The following is an 18,677-nucleotide window of genomic DNA, read 5'->3' as shown; positions in this document are numbered from 1 at the left end:
AATGTGTTTGTCACAGCAGTGCATTCGGTTCTTAATTCTGATTCTGATTGCAGAAGCTGCCAGACAAGACATTAAGAAGGCTATTAAGAAACTAAATATTAGAAGAAATGTGAATGTTCGCTCTGAGATATCGCCTCCGTTCAATAATCACCGGAAAGACTAAAACAAACACAGAAACTAATAAAAACAAAACATTGAAACAATGAAAACTAAACTAAACAAGAAAATCTGCTCTGGGAACTAACTGAAACTAAACGGACTTAAAAACTAAAAACATAAAAATAAAAAAAATAAAAAACCCATCATAACTCTGAGCTGGTGCTGCCTCTTTAAACAGCCTGGGATGTTTTCCTTTGAGGAATGTGTCCTCTCGATAATGAAAGTGGTTTGCATTTTTGTCTCCCTGCTGTCCAGTCTAAAAAGGGGCGGTAAAAAAAGTGAGTCAAAGGTCAGCGTGTAAGCAGAGAGTGTCCGCATGTCACCTTTGATACTGAAAGCAACAATTTACACTCCAAATGCTCCCAAAACTACAATTATTTATTCAGAATTCTTCATGTAGAAATACTTTATACACATTTACATTTTTCCATTTGAGACAAACTGGTGTCATTAAAAGAAAAAAAAAATCAAAAGTATGAACACTCAATAGCATACGTCAAAGCTGAGTAATTTACAGTTACTAGATATGTTTCGGCTAACACACGAGAGGAAGTGAGGTTTTCACTGTTCCTATAAAGTGGGAAATCATGCCACAAATAAACTGACAACTAGCTTTTTATCCTCATGAAAAGCTACAAAAATAAAAGGAAACGTGATCAGTCAGTCCTATTAAATATTCACTGCACATCCAGGCCTGTGCTGAGAATCTGCTTTCCTCTCTAACAATAGAGATTCAGTGGAAACGTCCAGCGTTGGTGGCTCGAGCGTGTCCAGAAAGCTCTCTGCGCTTTAGCTTTACCACCTCGCCCCCGATACCGGTAGGGCTGGGGCAGTGTGGTGCAGGGGGGGGGGAGGGCAGTCTACTCCTACAGCCCTGGCCTATCTAAAAATAACGGCGAGAATAACACAGCAAGGGAAATGGACACGTAGGGTCTGTATTCTCCTCTTAAGTATTTCCAGCAGAGCAGAGAGGGCTGACAAAGTTCAGTACATTGCATCCTCGTATATGTCCGTCCGCAGGCAGAAGAGGATTCCTCCACCCAGCATGAAGATGGTGGCCCCCCAGCCGAGCCCATAGCCCCAGTTGAACTCGTGATAAGTCTGCAGGACCGTTCCATCGATGAACTTGATCGGGTAGAGAACCAGAGCACAGGCCTGCAGAACCACTGAAACCAGAGACAATCATGAGACACTGTTTGTTTAAAATCAAAATCGTCCATTTGTCCTTTGTCCAAGCAATTAATCAACAAACCCAGTAACTCCAACACCATTAAAATAATCACTGCTACAAGTAAAGCCTTTCAGATTAATCATCCATTTAATGTTTTCTACATCATTTTATAACATAACTAGCTCGTGCTTTCAGAAGGTGAAAGCCATTTAGTTCTCCCAAAATTCATGATTCAAGTCAAAAACGTGACATTAAAGGGCCTCCTCGAGGCGAAACACAAATCTGACAGCAAACAGATGGCTGTAAAGGCAAAAAGTTACTTGTGAAAAGAGGCTTAAGTGTAAGAAGTGAGGAGGCAGCTGGTATAGGTAAGCAGAGAATGGTTATATAAAGCGATTTTCTTCTCTGCCTTTCTGTTCCGTGAGGTGATCTCGTCACAATGAGCTGCCTAAGATTTAGCACGAACAACTATAAATGAATGTCTCCTGAGGAGCCATAGATGAAAACAATTATATGCAAACACATTCTGATTATTCCCCAATAAGCCTCGTCCTGTTTATAGACGAGGACGGAATTATCATAAAGCATAAATTTGTTCTGTCTGCACTCTATAACAGTATTATTTCACACACAAAAGCATCCTGAGGAAAAAAAATAACTTTTTACTGAGTCAAAGTCAGAGCTTGTTTTCTTTCAGTACAGTATAAAAACTTCAGCAAGGGTTTGAGCTGCCAGTGGAGAAAGCATCATGCCAAAAACAAAAGAAATCAATTTAGACTTGGGAAAAAGAATTGCTGATGTTCCCAAAGCAGGAGATGTATACACTAAGTTATCACAGAATGTCAAAAACTGGAGTGAGAAGCATCATCAAGAAATTCAAAGCGAGCTACAAAGTACCAAACAAGCCTAGCAGCCTAGGGAAAGAAAACTAGCGAGAGACGTGTCTAAAGACCCCAGAACAACTGCAAAGACATGTGAATGACTGAGCCAAATCAGGAAGTGTAGTCTTAAAGTAAAGACTGTTAGGCAGCAGACCAAGAAAATTCCTATTTTGCAAATTCAGGCTAGACTTAAATATGCCAAGGACAACCTGGAGAAAGATTAGATGAGATGGATGAGACAAAACTAGTGTTCTCTGGCCACAGAGATGGAAGGAAGAGGTGTACAACCCACACCATACTCTGTGGTGCAAGTATTATGCTAAGAGAGTGCTTCAGTGCATCTGGAATTGGGAATCTCATCAAGGTGGAAGGAATAAAAAAGGAGGATATGTGAAGATTTGGACAGAAAACCTCAAGCAGTCAGCAGCTAAACGGGGTCTGGGTGATCGCTTTGTTTTCTAACGCAACGACCCAAAACACACTTCACACTCCTGGTGAAGGACGACTTCCAGAAGATCAACATCAGAAGTCAAAGCCCTGACTTGAATCCTACTGAAAATCTGTGGAGTGAACTGAAGACCAAGGTCCATGACAGGACACCATCACATCTGGAGGAGAGATTCCCCAAAGAAGAATGGACTGGGATTGCTCAGCAGACGCGTGAGAGACACGCTGAAAACTACAGCTAACAACTGCAGGCTGTTATCCAGCAAAAAGGACACACAACTGACTGTTAGCATCAGGAGTGCTAATAATTTTGACCTTGGTAATGTTCGTTTATTTTAAGTGAAATTATTATTTTTTTCTTATGTGCAAAGTAAAATGATTTAAGCATCCACAGTAAAAGTAGGTTGTTTGGAAAAGCTGTTTTACTCTAATAATTCTGTCCTTTGTTTAAATGATTTGGCTGACGCGCAATCTAAGGAAAATATATCTAGCCTCAATCCGTGCATAACAAGAATTAGCTTTTTATAGCATTCACTTATCTTGCGAGGACCAAAAAGCGCTTTAAGAGAGGGGAAAAAAAGTGTGTTACAGCATTCATGGGCTTCTGTGTTTTCTATCTAGTTTGTCATCTCCATAAATAGACGCTTTTGAAGAGAACAATCTTTGTGTGACACCCCTCCCTGTGGGTTTCTTGCTCGCTGGAAGCTGGAAGCTTTTTGAAGTGGCCTGTCTTTAATTCCCCCAGAGTGATTGACGTTAACAGCAGATTCTGGCTTTTAAACTAAAACCAGTCTCCCAGCTCTCTCTCACACTCTCTCGTCTTTTTGGTGAAGCGTGGAACAATCATCTTTATTCTTTTCATCTCAATGACACACGAGGTATCACACGAGGAAACAGCTTCCAGGGCTGTGAATCATTTTTCCTTTGCATCGCGCAGGATGCAGAAGTCCAGGCGTCGGTGTTCAAAAGGGTACTGTGGCCTTCTCTCACAAACGACTCCAGTTCGTTTTCACGCATGCTAGGTGACGCCTGAGGAACGGTCTTTGTGCAAGTATGACTCCGCCTTTCCTTCCTATGGGAAGAAGCAATGGGTGTGAAGGAGGAATGGCTGTAGCCTGAGACTGCGGTGCTGCTGATGGAGCCCAGGCTGAGCTTGTTCCCTGCTGAGGTCATATTTCTGGACAGAAAGTAAATACCTCACAGTCACAGTCAAGCCAAGGGGTATTTAACAGTCCAGCCCTTCTGCTGTTGCTCCGTCGAGGACTGCGTGCCTGTGTGGCGGCCGTATTCTTGCAAGGCTCTTAAAGTAATTACACATAGGAAAGGATAACACAGCATTCCCCTGCTTTTCCGTCAGTGGCTAACAGTCAAAACCACAGCCATTAAGTCGACCACAGTGGTCCTTTGTGAGTGAGGTTTCAGATACAGAGCAAGACAAAGATCCCTTACAGTTTCCCTTCAGCAGCACACTGTTATCTAATGCTGTATTTAAAAGGCAATGCATACTGTTTGTACTTGCAACAGAAACCAGAAAACTTGCAACAGAAATACTTTAACAAATAAAGAAACACTTTCATTCAGAGTGTGTGACTTTGAAAGATGATACAAGTCTTGTTTCTACACTGAACATGAATCTGCTCCAGGCTCGGTTAGCTAATCACACAGACTGTAACAAGAGGAAACTGGTAACAGAATCCACCTACCAGCTCATTCGACACCCACACAGCAGCATACCTTACTGTTTCATGAAAGAAATGAACTCATTTTAAAATTGATGGCAGCAACAAGTCTCAAAAACGTTGGGACAGGAGCAACAAAAGCCTGGAAAAATAAGTGGAACTAAAAAAAGAAAAAGAAAAAAGGATGGGGTCCACCAATCTATAAGTGATGGAACAAATTTAGAAGAATATTCCTTAATCTACAACTGTTAAGAGTTTCAATACCTCTATGTCCACAGTACATTATTTCAAAAGATTCAAGAATCTGGGAAATCTCCATGCACAAGGGCAAATTCCAAAAAATTACTGGATGCCCGTAATAGTCGGGCCCACAGGCAGCACTGCATTAAAACAGGAATCATTCTGTCACGGAAATCACCGTCTGTTAACACAGTTCATCGTGCTATCCACAAAAGTAAAGAAGAAGCCATGTGAGCACGATCCAGAAACTCTGCCGTCTTCTCTGGGCCTAAGCTCATCTAAAACATACTGAGGCAAAGTGGAAAACTGATCTGAGATCAGACGAATCGGAAACTGGAATTCTTTTTGGAAAACTACAGGGAGTGCAGAATTATTAGGCAAGTTGTATTTTTGAGGAATAATTGTATTATTGAACAACAACCATGTTCTCAATGAACCCAAAAAACTCATTAATATCAAAGCTGAATGTTTTTGGAAGTAGTTTTTAGTTTGTTTTTAGTTTTAGCTATTTTAGGGGGATATCTGTGTGTGCAGGTGACTATTACTGTGCAGAATTATTAGGCAACTTAACAAAAAACAAATATATACCCATTTCAATTATTTATTTTTACCAGTGAAACCAATATAACATCTCCACATTCACAAATATACATTTCTGACATTCAAAAACAAAACAAAAACAAATCAGCGACCAATATAGCCACCTTTCTTTGCAAGGACACTCAAAAGCCTGCCATCCATGGATTCTGTCAGTGTTTTGATCTGTTCACCATCAACATTGCGTGCAGCAGCAACCACAGCCTCCCAGACACTGTTCAGAGAGGTGTACTGTTTTCCCTCCATGTAAATCTCACATTTGATGATGGACCACAGGTTCTCAATGGGGTTCAGATCAGGTGAACAAGGTGGCCATGTCATTAGTTTTTCTTCTTTTATACCCTTTCTTGCCAGCCACGCTGTGGAGTACTTGGACGCGTGTGATGGAGCATTGTCCTGCATGAAAATCATGTTTTTCTTGAAGGATGCAGACTTCTTCCTGTACCGCTGCTTGAAGAAGGTGTCTTCCAGAAACTGGCAGTAGGACTGGGAGTTGAGCTCGACTCCATCCTCAACCCGAAAAGGCTCCACAAGCTCATCTTTGATGATACCAGCCCAAACCAGTAATCCACCTCCACCTTGCTGGCGTCTGAGTCGGACTGGAGCTCTCTGCCCTTTACCAATCCAGCCATGGGCCCATCCATCTGGCCCATCAAGACTCACTCTCATTTCATCAGTCCATAAAACCTTAGAAAAACCAGTCTTGAGATATTTCTTGGCCCAGTCTTGACGTTTCAGCTTGTGTGTCTTGTTCAGTGGTGGTCGTCTTTCAGCCTTTCTTACCTTGGCCATGTCTCTGAGTATTGCACACCTTGTGCTTTTGGGCACTCCAGTGATGTTGCAGCTCTGAAATATGGCCAAACTGGTGGCAAGTGGCATCTTGGCAGCTGCACGCTTGACTTTTCTCAGTTCATGGGCAGTTATTTTGCGCCTTGGTTTTTCCACATGCTTCTTGCGACCCTGTTGACTATTTTGAATGAAACGCTTGATTGTTCGATGATCACGCTTCAGAAGCTTTGCAATTTTGAGACTGCTGCATCCCTCTGCAAGATATCTCACTATTTTTGACTTTTCTGAGCCTGTCAAGTCCTTCTTTTGACCCATTTTGCCAAAGGAAAGGACGTTGCCTAATAATTATGCACACCTGATATAGGGTGTTGATGTCATTAGACCACACCCCTTCTCATTACAGAGATGCACATCACCTAATATGCTTGATTGGTAGTAGGCTTTCGAGCCTATACAGCTTGGAGTAAGACAACATGCATGAAGAGGATGATGTGGACAAAATACTCATTTGCCTAATAATTCTGCACTCCCTGTATGGAGAAGAGATCTTGTCCATCTTGTTGACAGCAATCAGTCCAAAAGCATCTCTGATGGTATGGCTGCGTACATATTTAGAAAGACACCGTCGGCACTCAAAGCTCCCAGAATCCAATTTCAGACATGACCGGGACATCATTCCACTCAGCAGCGATAAACATAGCATTGTTCCAACTTTTTACAGACATATTGCCGCCATTACACTTAATTTTTCCTTTTTTTTTTTTTAAAAAAGGGACACTTTCTCAAATACGTTTCCTTTATTAAATAAAATAAAATAAAGATTTATGCTGTTTGCAAAACATAATTTTCTGTTTTTATTTACATTTACATTTTACAGCATCCAAGCTTTTTAGAATTGGGGTTGTAGATTTCTTAAAATGTGACAGTTATTACTTCAGGTTTGGTCTACAGGCACAGTGTAAAACTGTCTGCTCCTTATATAATTTTATTTCGCAAACTGGAAAACTTGAACTTGGCACGAGTGAAGTAGCAGAAAGTGGTTTGCGCTTCATCACCGTTTTGAAAGTAAAGTGAGCACAATCTTTGAGTCAGTCACTTTGGTGCCGTATACCATTTGGAGCAATATGCTCTGACCGCTCGTTTTAATTATACGCTTTTAATTTATATTCATTCTCATCAGTGTCACAGTTTATTTTTACCCTAAGGGCAATTCTTACAAAGCACGCAAGAAGCAGCAGTCCAACTACGAGGCAGTTATGGGCGAGGAGTCTGTGGTGGCTTTTTTTTGTTTTTTTCCTCTCAGTGACTTCACTTTGTTGGTAAGTCTGCAAATTCTGTGGCTGCCTTTTCTTGGCACATCAGCCTGCAGGTCTCCAGAGGCAATACCACAGAGAAAACAAGCTCAGCCTGCTAGGCTCACTCGCCTGTGTCTTTTGCATGCTTCTATTTAATGTGAGCAGTGGAGCACAAACACAGGCATATATGGAAACTGCTGAAACACTGGGTTATTAGCCAAACATTATAAAAAGTGAATGAATGAATAAATAAATATATGGGAAAGGTGACATACCTGCAGTGAAGAGGAATATTGCCACAGTGCGGTAGTGTTGTCTTTGCGTGCCCCTGCACAGGGAAATAACGGCCACCAAAAAGGCCACCAGAGTCGTGGCTGCACCGACACCTAGCAACACCAGGGTGGCGATCTGCCAGTCTGCAAGAACAGGACACATGCAGGTTAAAGAGGAGCATCCTACTCATCAACAAAAGCTCGATTCACAGTTGAGCACGGCTGAATTGAACCGCTGTGTTGACAAACACGAAACAAGAGCTAATCCTGCAGCGAGAACTGAATGACGCAGAGAGCCATCAGGCCCGCATCAGGAATGCAACCGTCAAGAACATAATTAGTGACTCAAAGTCCCTGTAATGAGAACAGATGCAAAAATCCAAGGCTGAATCTCATGTTAATGCACGTTATTTAATCTTAGTTGTCCTGCTGGTTGGCTACATTTTTGCCCTACTTTTCTAGCTGTTCATATTTGTGCATGTCATGTGGCAACCTCTGGAATTAAAAAAAAAAAATCAGGCCTGTGCAGAAATGTCAAGAACTGCATACAAATGGAGACAAATCAGCAGCCCTATGTTCAAATGTTAAACTTTGCAAGAAAAATAAAACTTTTTTTTTTTTTTTTGCAATCTGGTAAAAAAAAGAACACAAACACATCTGTTTTTTAAAACTAATATACAGCTTTGTGACAATTCTGCCATTTATTTTCTTTAATGCTCGTTTAACTTGCATTAAGGCTTCAAAGCAGGAGGTTGGCAGGTAGATGCTGTTACCTCCACCTGTCTGCAAACTCAGTCAGTGAAATGCATGGTTAATTCCATTCCAGGCACGTCCAGCTCCAGTTTTGATGGGTGAAATTCTAGTTTTCAATTGGTCTCTTTTTATGCCCAGTCATGTTACCGACCTGCTCCTAAGTAGCTGCAAAATGCCTGTGCTCCAACTTTCTTGAGATGTGCTGTTGATGTATCCATCATATAATAGTAAAATGTCTCAGTTTAAACATTCAATATGTTTATTATGGTCTACTGCAAATACAAATATGGGTTTCTGAAATCTGCAAACCATTACACTCATTTTTATTTATATTTTATGCAGGGTTCCAACTTTCTTGGAACTGAGTTTGTAATCAAAATTTTCCAAATACAGTCTATGGTTATGTATTATGTATATGTCTCCTTGGTCCTTGGAGGCTTTGGGTTATGAAACAGGAGTTTGTGATTGTGAATGCCAGCTTCTTCCAAATTCTTGCAGCCACAGTGGCTTTTTTAATGCCACATTTACTTAACATATTCCAAACAAACTGCTCCTGTTGGAAAAGTAAAACTAAAATCTTCCTGCGCGTCACATTCTTTCCTGGAAAGACCTCTACAGCACCAGGCTTTTAAAAGCAGCACGTGGCCTTTTTTGAATGGAGCTTAACTCTGTTCAAGCAAGTGTTGGTACAGAGACTGAAACCAGCAACACATTCAGGAGAAAATCTTTTGTCTGCTCGACCTTGATTGCGCATCCTCTCTTTGATCTCCCGCCCTACCTTAAACGACTTGGCTCGGAAAGAGAATTTGCATTTGGTTAACAAGCTCACCGCACAATTTTCGCTGGGTGTGTCTCTCCCTGAGCTTCTGGTTATTTGTCATAATGATGGTAAAAAGCTATGGTGAATTTTTCTATCAGGAACTGCCACTGTAGATGAAATTCAAGAACAAGGGTGAGAACCTTTGTACGTGCCTAATTAGTCTCTTTCGCCACTGGATGAACTGCACCTTTAACCTCAACACACCCATCCGCTCTTGTTTTAATGAGCTCTGCAGACACTCAGAGCAACAAACCCGCCTCCTATTCACCCCAACACATTCCACAATATCAAAGAGAGGTCAATCACACCAAGGGTGCATGTGCAAAGTCCTGTGAAAAATGATCAACAGCTAAAAATTTTAAATATTTTAAACATTTAAGCTACAAAATGAGGAAACTTAAATGGAACGGTCCAATTTTATCCTTGAAGTCTTCCTTTATTTATTTCAATAGTAACAGTGAGCGACTGTGTGTTTAATAAAGATGAAAGCTCCTGCTAATAGCCTTACTGTACAGGACAAAAGTCAACTGTTCCCAAATCTAGTAAATTTAATGCGGATTTGCTTCCCTGGGGGGAAAGGATGGGGGTCGGGGGACGTGGCTTTTCTGCCTGACAAAAGGCGACTTAGGGGGTCCTGGCTTGGTGAGGTCGATGAAGGGGAAGATGCTGAATGTGTCTCTCCAAATCCACTAAAAGCCTTCTGCTTGCTGGGGTGGGTTAACTCTTTGTGTGCCAGAGGGATTATGCATAGCTTTCTTGCATATAAACACTTTACCTAAGCACAGAGTTAAAGCATTAGAAAACAATGAGCACCAGCCCTTTGTTAAATAGTTCTCATCCAGCTGTCACAAAAATCAACAGTTAAAGCTTGGTCAGGTGTGGCTTTGTCACTGAGCATCACTGTGAGGCTGTCACGGTGAAACCACGTCATCGATCTGGAATGTAGAGAGGAAATTTATCAGCTGCGCGAGAAGTCTGAATGCCTCATCTATTGACCAGCAGCCAACTAAAACAAAGTCTGCCCAGGGGATGGTGGTCAGAGCTTGTAGTCAGACTGTTTGCGCAGTCCAGTATCCTCTTTGTTTATTTCAAAACAGGATATATCCTGTGCGCTATGACATAATTACAAACACCACATCACTAAAACCACCCTTCAGATCGAAAACGTGTTTATAGGATCAATCTGAGCTGTAAACAACAAAAAACTTGGTCGTGGGTTTTCAACCTCTTCAACAAACAAAACAGCATTCGGGCTCCAAGAGCAACAGCGCACTGTTAAACAAACAAAACACACTGTTCCTACCAGATGTGAGGGTGGAGAAGCAGCTCCACTGGGGCTCGTCCGTGGGATGCCGAGCCACCGATTGGGAGCACGACTCCCACAGAGACAGGGAGAAATGCTCCGCGGTGACCCAGGCTGGACTGAGTAGAGCCACCACGTCCAGACACAGCGCCAGGAAGACGCACAGCAGAGCGATGAGCTTGAAGGGTCGGAACACGTACACCTCGTTCACGGACATCTTCTCCTCACAGGGTACACGGCAGCACGTCGGTCACAGTTACTAAACTCGCTGGAAGTCTGCGTGCTTCCTCTCCCACCATAGCCCACACTGCTCCACGCGTGTCCAGCTGGAACAGTTTAACAGGAGACATCCGGTTGAATCCGTTTTTCAAAATAATCCATTTTATGGGTTTATATTATATTATATTATATTATATTATATTATATTATATTATATTATATTATATTATATTATATTATATTATATTATATTATATTATATTATTGGCAGTATTTTTGGTATAGTGATAACATTACATTATTATTTTCAGGTTACATTTACTGCTTTGTTAACTTTCTTTGTATAAATTAGGGGTGTCAAACATTAGGCCAAGGGCCCAGAATCGGCCCAGAAAAGACTCCATCCCGATCATCCGGAGTTTTGACTAAATTTTCGTATGTTTTACATATAAAAACATATAATAAAGACTCCACCAACTCATTGCCATTCATACTAAAAAACAAAGTAAGTAATGAACAATTAAATGACGAAAAAAATTGTTTTCTACTATCTACTCTAACATTTTTTTAAATTGAATTTCTATTTGTTTTGCTTTTATAGTTCATAGTAAAGAATATTCTCTGTGAATTAATTCATGGAAACAGCCCGAGCAATGAATCACCAAAATGTTTTTCTGTGATTTTAGACATTTATCATAGTTTTACTGGTCTGGCCCATGTAAGATCAAAGTTAGCTGCATATGGACTCAATCTAAAACAATTTTGGCATCCCTGGTGTAAATGATCGCAAAGAAAAAAGGTTGCAGTGTAAAGTGGAATGCCATTTATTTATTTGTCTTTTTAGCTATGAAAAAAATTAAGTAAAATAAAATAAAATCTCTAAATAAACAGACACACAAAGACAAAACCACATTTAACTGTTATTTGTTATTTGTCAGTTCGTGAACTCAGTACATAAATCCTATAGTATTCCTCCTGAGATACACGAGTGTCAGTGTCTGTGCTTTTATTTTGAAATGCAAGTCATCGTATTCAGACTTGTTTTAGATCTTTGTGGATTGGTTTGTTGTCAGGCGCCCAACAAGTTTGTAAAAATAAAGAAATTCTCAAAAGCAGTGGTCGAAAAAAGTATTTTCTTCTGTGTACACAATAGAAGGATTTAAATGCTGAAAAACACATTATACATATTATACAGCAAGGCGGAAGAAACGACATTATTAAAGCTCAGCTAAACTCAGTGAACACAGTAGGATAAAGTAGGTTTGTGTATAGAGTGACTAAACAGACTAAACAGTAACACAATGACACCTTCAAAGGGGCAGATTCTGATAAACATGCAGAGATTTCCTCCGCCTGAGTTTAGACAATAGTTGGGATTTAAAATAGTTTTTTAAATTATTTTTATTATTTTATAAATGTTTGTGTATATCTGCATTAGCTTTCGTGAATGGAAAGTACCTCAGATCACATTGCGAGCTGCCCCTTTTGGCATCGCCCATAAACCAAAGCAAATATTGTGATGTTTTAATAATCCAGCAGAGGGCACACATGCGACATTCTCTAGCAAAAACTATTTCTGCTCTCACCACTTTCATACACTTTGTGTTGTTGATTTTAGAAAGACCAACAGAGGGATTTTTATGCACAGGCTGACCACAGAAATCCTGTGTTTGTTGGGAATTGTTGTGACAGTGCAACAGAGGAACTGACTGTCAGCTTCTTTTTTTTTTGTTAATCCTGATTTGGCCTCTTCTAACACTCAGTGTGTAGGCTGAGCTCTCTGAAATTTTTTTAACCTCTTTTGTAAAACAATCCCTCAATGATCCATGTCTAAACGCATACGTTGTATATCGTCCATAAACAGCAGCAGATAAAAAAACAAACACCTAATAAATCCTTAAATTAAATGACAAGGGTAAAATGAGATTTAACTATACAGTATTAGAGAGGAACAAAACTCCCACACTCACAAATAAACAAAGAAACGAATGCAATGCAATGCAAAAAATAAGTACACATTTAAACAGTAAAAGATATCAGTGTGTGTTTGGTTTTAGAAATTAATGCCTGTATTTATTTTTGATATTATGTTTGATGTATTTAAGGCAATATTGTTTTACTGAGGCATTTATTTTCTCTGAAAGAAAAAGGATTGCTCCTCTATGCAGCATGATCATGTTGAGGTTCTTCTTCAGTCCATATGCCTTGTGATATATTTCCATCTTCTGGTGAACTGCATAACTGCAGGGTATGAACTCCAAGGTGAGGCCGTGCTTGCAGGAAGTTTTTCGGAATTAATAAGTTGAATAGTTCCAAAAGTTTGTCTAAAGATGGAGGTAAGACAGTGGAGGTGAGAGTGTTTTCACATATTGCCACTGTTACAGTGCTGGAGCAGGGTGCAATTATTCTAACAACTGCTTCCACTGTCACACCAACAAGAACAAGAACAAGAGATGCTTACTATCCTTACATGGTGCAGATAGCAAGTTAAAGTGACCGATTTACTTGATTCCACAAAAAATGCAAAAAAAGATAAAAGGAAAGGGAGTAGATGTGATTGAATTTTGTTGGACCTTCACACAGTTTTGGTTGAGCAAATTATTGACCAAAAAACTGTCAAACATCTGCCTCACATGATATCAGCAGTGCTAAACCAGTTGTTTTGACCTACTTTGGCAGCTTATACTTCCATTTCCTCTTTCTTTTTTCCACCTTGAATGTGACCTGCTCCATGAGAAAAATTGCAAGAAAAATGCAAAAAAAAAAAGCAAGAAAAATAGTTTTCTTGCAGCACTGATTACATTTGTGTATATATATTATCATGATAATTATTATCATTATTTTTGGTTTTTAACAGTTTTGCCACTTGAAGAAATGCATTACACACTTTCAACATCCAAGCCTGATTATTTATTTTGTACAAAAGACATAATGGATGTACAAATATTTTAAGTACATGATTTTTTTTCTCTAACTAAAGTTGCCTTGTGTAAAGTACAAACAAAACGGAGTACTTTGAATTACACCTCTGCTGCCTTCCTGCCCATTTGGGTTTAATTCTACCCCTATCATTTGTTGCCTGGATTACAGGTTTTCAGTGTATCTGACATAATGAGAGTTTCAGACTAATGCCACCCTTCTCAGTCCTAATGGCACTGCCAAGCTGCCAGCAGGGCATCTGAGTAGGGGGGATCTAGTATTAGGCATATCCATGGACAGAGCGTTGCTCGTTTCCTTTAAACGCCCCTCCTCCCCGACTGAACAGGCAGAGTGCTCTGTCATCCTCCTCCAAAAGCCCCTCATTAGAAAATCTGCCGAGCAGACAAAGCTACTTGAGACAGCACAATGGTGACTCCCCACATGGTGATTTAAATGAGCATAAAGGGAATCCAGGTCATGCATTTCTTTTTTGGATCCTCTCCCTAATTGTAACTTGTCCACCCAGCCACCCACCTATAAAAAAAATGTCTGTTTGGTCTAAATCCCGTTTTAAACCTTTAGGTATATTATATACACTCCCACAACATGGATGCACATCACATGGCTGTTCAACAGCCATGATAAAAATACACAAATCTAATAAATAAATGTTTAGATAAAATGAAAATTAGAAAAGGGGCAGACAGAGCATGGAGAAAAGAACACCCATGTCTCATTCAGCATGCTATATAAGTTATATTCATAACAATGTTAAAAGTGACTTTGAGTCTTAGAAAAAAATGCTTCTTTAACTGTTTGTCCCATGATGTCATCCTCTATTGCTCATCACTGTCTTCGTGGAGTGGCTGCAGCTGATTAGACTCAGAATAAGCCTCTCAGAGTTTTGCTGGGTATGAATAAGCTTCTATGGTAACTGACGAGGTCTCGTTTAATGATGCTGCCATTACTAAAGAAGTGCGTCCTGCTCATCTCTTTACCGTAACACCACCATTAAATCATCAGGAGTCCTGTTGGAGTCAGACCGTGGAAGCAGATGTGTATAAATTACTTCCCTTTAAATCGTCACGGGTCAGGGATTTTAACTCGGATACAGTCATTAGTTTATTCCTTTATTGTGTAGAGGATTTTCATTATGTTTGATTAAAATAATGCAGCAACAAATGAGATGAAGCAAAAAAAAAAAATTAAAAATTAAAATCTAAAAAACAAAAAAGGATAGAAAAAGTCAGGAGATCATCTGTGTCATAGTGATTCATCCTCCTGGAAACATGAATGTACACTTTTGTAGCAATTCAATCTACAGTTGTTCAGATTTGTCACTTTCAACCAAAATGAGGACTGGGATTTTTTACCTTCAGCATTTTTCATTCATCATTCAACTGCCTAAGTTCTTCATTTATAGGTCCAGGTGTTTATCCTGTGGCTAATCCCCCATGGATTATTCATCCCCTTTGGATTGTTTTCCTATTTCACTCATCACTGTCACTCCTGGTTAAATCTCAAGACTAATGACACATGGCAGCACACTAACGATTTCTGCCCATCACAACTATAAGAGCAGCAGGATTTCCTGAAAAGTACCCTGAACCCCAAACTCCTCAACTTGCATTTCCTCCTTTTTTTTTCTTTTTCTTTTCTGTCATCACAGTCAGATCCAGTTCATTTCAGAGCAGCTGGGTTTGAAGTGCCTTGCTCAAGGTCATGTTGACAGTTAATGCTGAGGGAGTCGACAGCATGTCTCCTTTACTTTATGCACTCAGATTTAGAAGCTTATCAGGGGATTTAAACTGATGGCTTTCCAGTTTCAAGTCTATAGTCAAGTCTGTTACTGTGAGTCAGCAAAACACTGTGAATGATTTATGAATAGGAAAGTTATAGATTAGTTAAATGTGCTGAACTGAGAAATGCACTGTCATCACTGTTGCATCACTGCAAGACATCAATCTACAATAAAGGTGGAGAGAGGACAAATGGGATCAATAAGATAAGAAGGATGTTTTTGCTTGATTAGTGTCATCGGTTGTCATCAGATGGGTGAAAATTTTGACTCGAGATCATCTCAGTAATTACTTTGCTGTAGTGTGTTACACCAGATGGAGTCATGCGGTGTCAGTGAATACTGCATTTCTTCTAAATGAAAGAGAAATCCAGTAACAGTAAGATCTGAGTCTAGTTTATGTTGTTGCTTGATGGCAGATTTATTCCTGGACACTACACTGTTTCTGTTCTGCATTCTGCATTCACCCTCAAGCTGTAGCCCCCCTGTGTTTTCTGGATACCCACCTGTCTCTCAGTGACTTGACCACTTTGGGCCTGGTCTGCCAGCTTGTGGACATCTGTTTACTTCCTCCTCCATCAGTCGTCATGGTTGCAACCCCCCCACTATCACCACCACACACCCCCACCCTTGCCATCGGCCCTTCTCCGCCCTTCTCTCGTGTTTCCCCCAGACACCAGCTGTGAACCACTTATGCTTATCCTGCAGTCAACCTCGTTCAGCCTTGTGATAAGGACAGCAAGGACAGGAGTGCTTCTGGCCAGTGTGCTTTGCTCTATGTTTGCTGACCCAGAAATATCTAAATAAGCACACTAAAATTCAATGTGACCATGTAGATGTATAAAAACAAATTAGATATCGGAAATTGTACCTGTGGTTAAATAGTAAAGAGATAAATATAGTCTTGAATTCTTCCTTGTTATTTGTTTACTACACTGGTGACCAACTAGAATGACCTTCAGAACTTTCTAGTTGCCATCCATATATCCTTTTTTTATGGATGCCATTTCATCTTTTTTTTTTTATTGTGTTGGGAGGTTTTGATCTCCATTTCTCTCCGGGAAAAACACTGATAAAATATGAGCAGACAACAAGAGAGAAGCTGTCAGATGTATTCAATGTGAAACACTTCCTCTTAACACTGGATTTAGTCATGTCACAGCAGCTTAAAACTCTTAAAACACTTAACACAATGCAGTGAAAAGGGAACCAAAGTGATTTGATTGTCAAAAAACAAATAACTGGATGGGATTTTCAATTCGATCTTCCCAATCAGCTAGTAAGTTGCATATGACCTATTAGGAGTAAAGGGAGAACAGAATGGGCCCAGGTATTGAACCCTGAGGGACGCCACATGAGGTGATGGCTGAAGATGACACACTGAAATAAAAATAATTCAAGGCAGGAGTGGTTTCTCCCACCCACTGATTTAACTTGTGAATTATTGAGCTTCAACACTGGAATCAAGTGTAAGATTAAGACGATGGAGCAACCTTGTGAATCAGACTCTAAACGAAGAAATCAACTGGAATTTTTCCAACATAGTATAACTTTGGGGCCCATTTTAAAAAAAATAATATTCAAGTCAGATAGAAAGACAGACATTGATTTAATAGCCAAAAAATGGAATTATGTGACCAGATTTGGAAAGTCGCTGAGTACATGTTCACTTTTGGCATGTGGCTCTGTGTGACACAGCACCCAGCTGAGAGCCAAAACCCCCAAATCTGCTTTCTCCCCATATGCCCACAACCGAATAAACCACCTCCTGCACTGCCGCTTTCTCCTCTGTCCCTTTTGTCAGACTGCAGGCAGTGGTCCACAGCCCTTGGGGAGCTCACTGAGGGAGGTGTGGCACAGCCAGTGATCAGAGTGAATTAGAGTTATGTGTGACATGCAAAGGAGAGGCTCCAGAATGTGACAACAGCTGAGTTTTAAAGTGAAGCTTTTTCTGCCTGAGGGGAGAGGAATAGACGACAAAGACACCGAAGTCTGCTGTGAGAAGAGTCAACTTCTTTTGTTGGCTCTTTAAAAAAACACAGAGACCTGTTATTCATTTGTCTTTTCATTTAACACAGTGGGATACTTAACAGTGTGTTTTTTTGCATCAATTTGAACATGGCTGCCACAGTATAAAAAAGGCCATCCTTATTTGCAGGCCTAATTAACATCCTGATGCCTTGAGCAGTTAAATTCCCACATGCAAACATGCACATGAATGTCTAATCGAGTCAGAATCTACATAAAAAGGCTGAAATCCGAATCTACAAAATTTGACTGTACTCTACAGTATGTTAAGCTGATTATGACTCGTTTTCTATCTACATCCAAAATCCAGTGCAAGTTAGATTGAAAGAATGCACTCAGTTGCCTTTTAAACTATAAAATGGAATAATATAACCCAAGATTTGATAACTCATGAGTAGAACAGGATTTGAAAAACAGAACTTTGAGACATTTAGGCTCATAAAGAAGAAAATATGGTGTAGGAGCGCTCAGACTGATTTTTAGCGAACCTGGAGGTGTTAAAAATTTAATGCTGTTCAGGCATTATTGGAAAAATGCCGTTCGTGGAACTCTATACGCTTGTTTTGTGGCCTACTTTTGAGCCCCAGAAGTCATCTCTGGTCCATAAATTTCAGAACAATGGTGCACATTTGTTATGTGAAGTTTGGCTCGATATTACATTTATTCCTGTTGGGAGTATTAAGTGACAACTCTAAAGCGCTGCAGCTCACCTTTCCCCTGTTTATGGTGTTAGCTATGAAGCCTCTACTAGGCCAACAGAGTTTTCAGTGATATTGATACGGCACCAACATAACTGGCACAAAGATTTAAAAATAAAATCATAGCAACTTTCATAGCCACAAGGGTTAAAACCGTTTACTTGCCAACTAATATCGTTGTGAAACAGAGTGGCTTTGCCCACTGTTCTTCCTTTGTGCAAAGAGAAACAGGATGAGCATTGCCAGATATACAAAATGACCTCGAGCAGGCCGCTAGTGTGAATGTACTGACCAAACAATCAGAAACAGAATACACGAGGGTGGCCTGAGAGGCTGACTCTAGTGTTCCCTGTGCTCACAGCCCAGCAAGTTGGAGCCTGATGGGAATTCGCTATAGAATACCAGGGTGAACCTGAGCACATGTGACAGACGTGAAAGGGTCTAGAGAAGCTGTGGAGAACGCTATGTCGCCTGTAACATCATTCAGCATGACCGGTTTGGTGGAGGTCAATGATGGTCTGGGGATGCATATCCATAGAGGGATGCACATAACTCTACAGGCTAGGCATCAGCATCCTGACTGCAATTAAACATCAGGATGAAATTCTT

At 40.3% G+C, this 18,677-nt stretch overlaps 1 protein-coding gene across 1 annotated transcript; it reads right to left on the bottom strand.

Moving 5' to 3' along the window:
- Positions 1-516: 516 nt before the first annotated feature.
- LOC309716384 (transmembrane protein 47-like) lies at positions 517-10,746 on the bottom strand. The gene is made up of 3 exons (XM_082550153.1): positions 10,407-10,746; positions 7,534-7,674; positions 517-1,325 (listed from the first exon to the last, which is right to left on the bottom strand). The coding sequence occupies exons 1-3, from the start codon at positions 10,621-10,623 to the stop codon at positions 1,144-1,146; spliced, it is 540 nt and encodes a 179-aa protein (XP_082406279.1). The 5' UTR covers positions 10,624-10,746; the 3' UTR covers positions 517-1,143.
- Positions 10,747-18,677: the final 7,931 nt, after the last annotated feature.

Source organism: Aulonocara stuartgranti, assembly GCF_965226115.1.
Source record: "Aulonocara stuartgranti genome assembly, chromosome: 10".
Lineage (NCBI taxonomy): Eukaryota > Metazoa > Chordata > Actinopteri > Cichliformes > Cichlidae > Aulonocara > Aulonocara stuartgranti.
The sequence above is the reverse complement of the archived record's forward strand: the minus strand, read 5'-3'. Positions and strand labels throughout refer to the sequence as shown.

What these genes read in the sequence shown, in the direction of transcription:
- LOC309716384 (XM_082550153.1), bottom strand. Translation starts at nt 10,623, where the DNA reads ATGTCCGTGAACGAGGTGTACGTGTTCCGACCCTTCAAGCTCATCGCT. An exon ending in CTTCTCCACCCTCACATCTG is followed by an intron (nt 7,675 to 10,406) that starts GTAGGAACAGTG and finishes CTGTTCTTGCAG; the next exon opens with ACTGGCAGATCGCCACCCTG. An exon ending in AATATTCCTCTTCACTGCAG is followed by an intron (nt 1,326 to 7,533) that starts GTATGTCACCTT and finishes CTCTGGTTTCAG; the next exon opens with TGGTTCTGCAGGCCTGTGCT.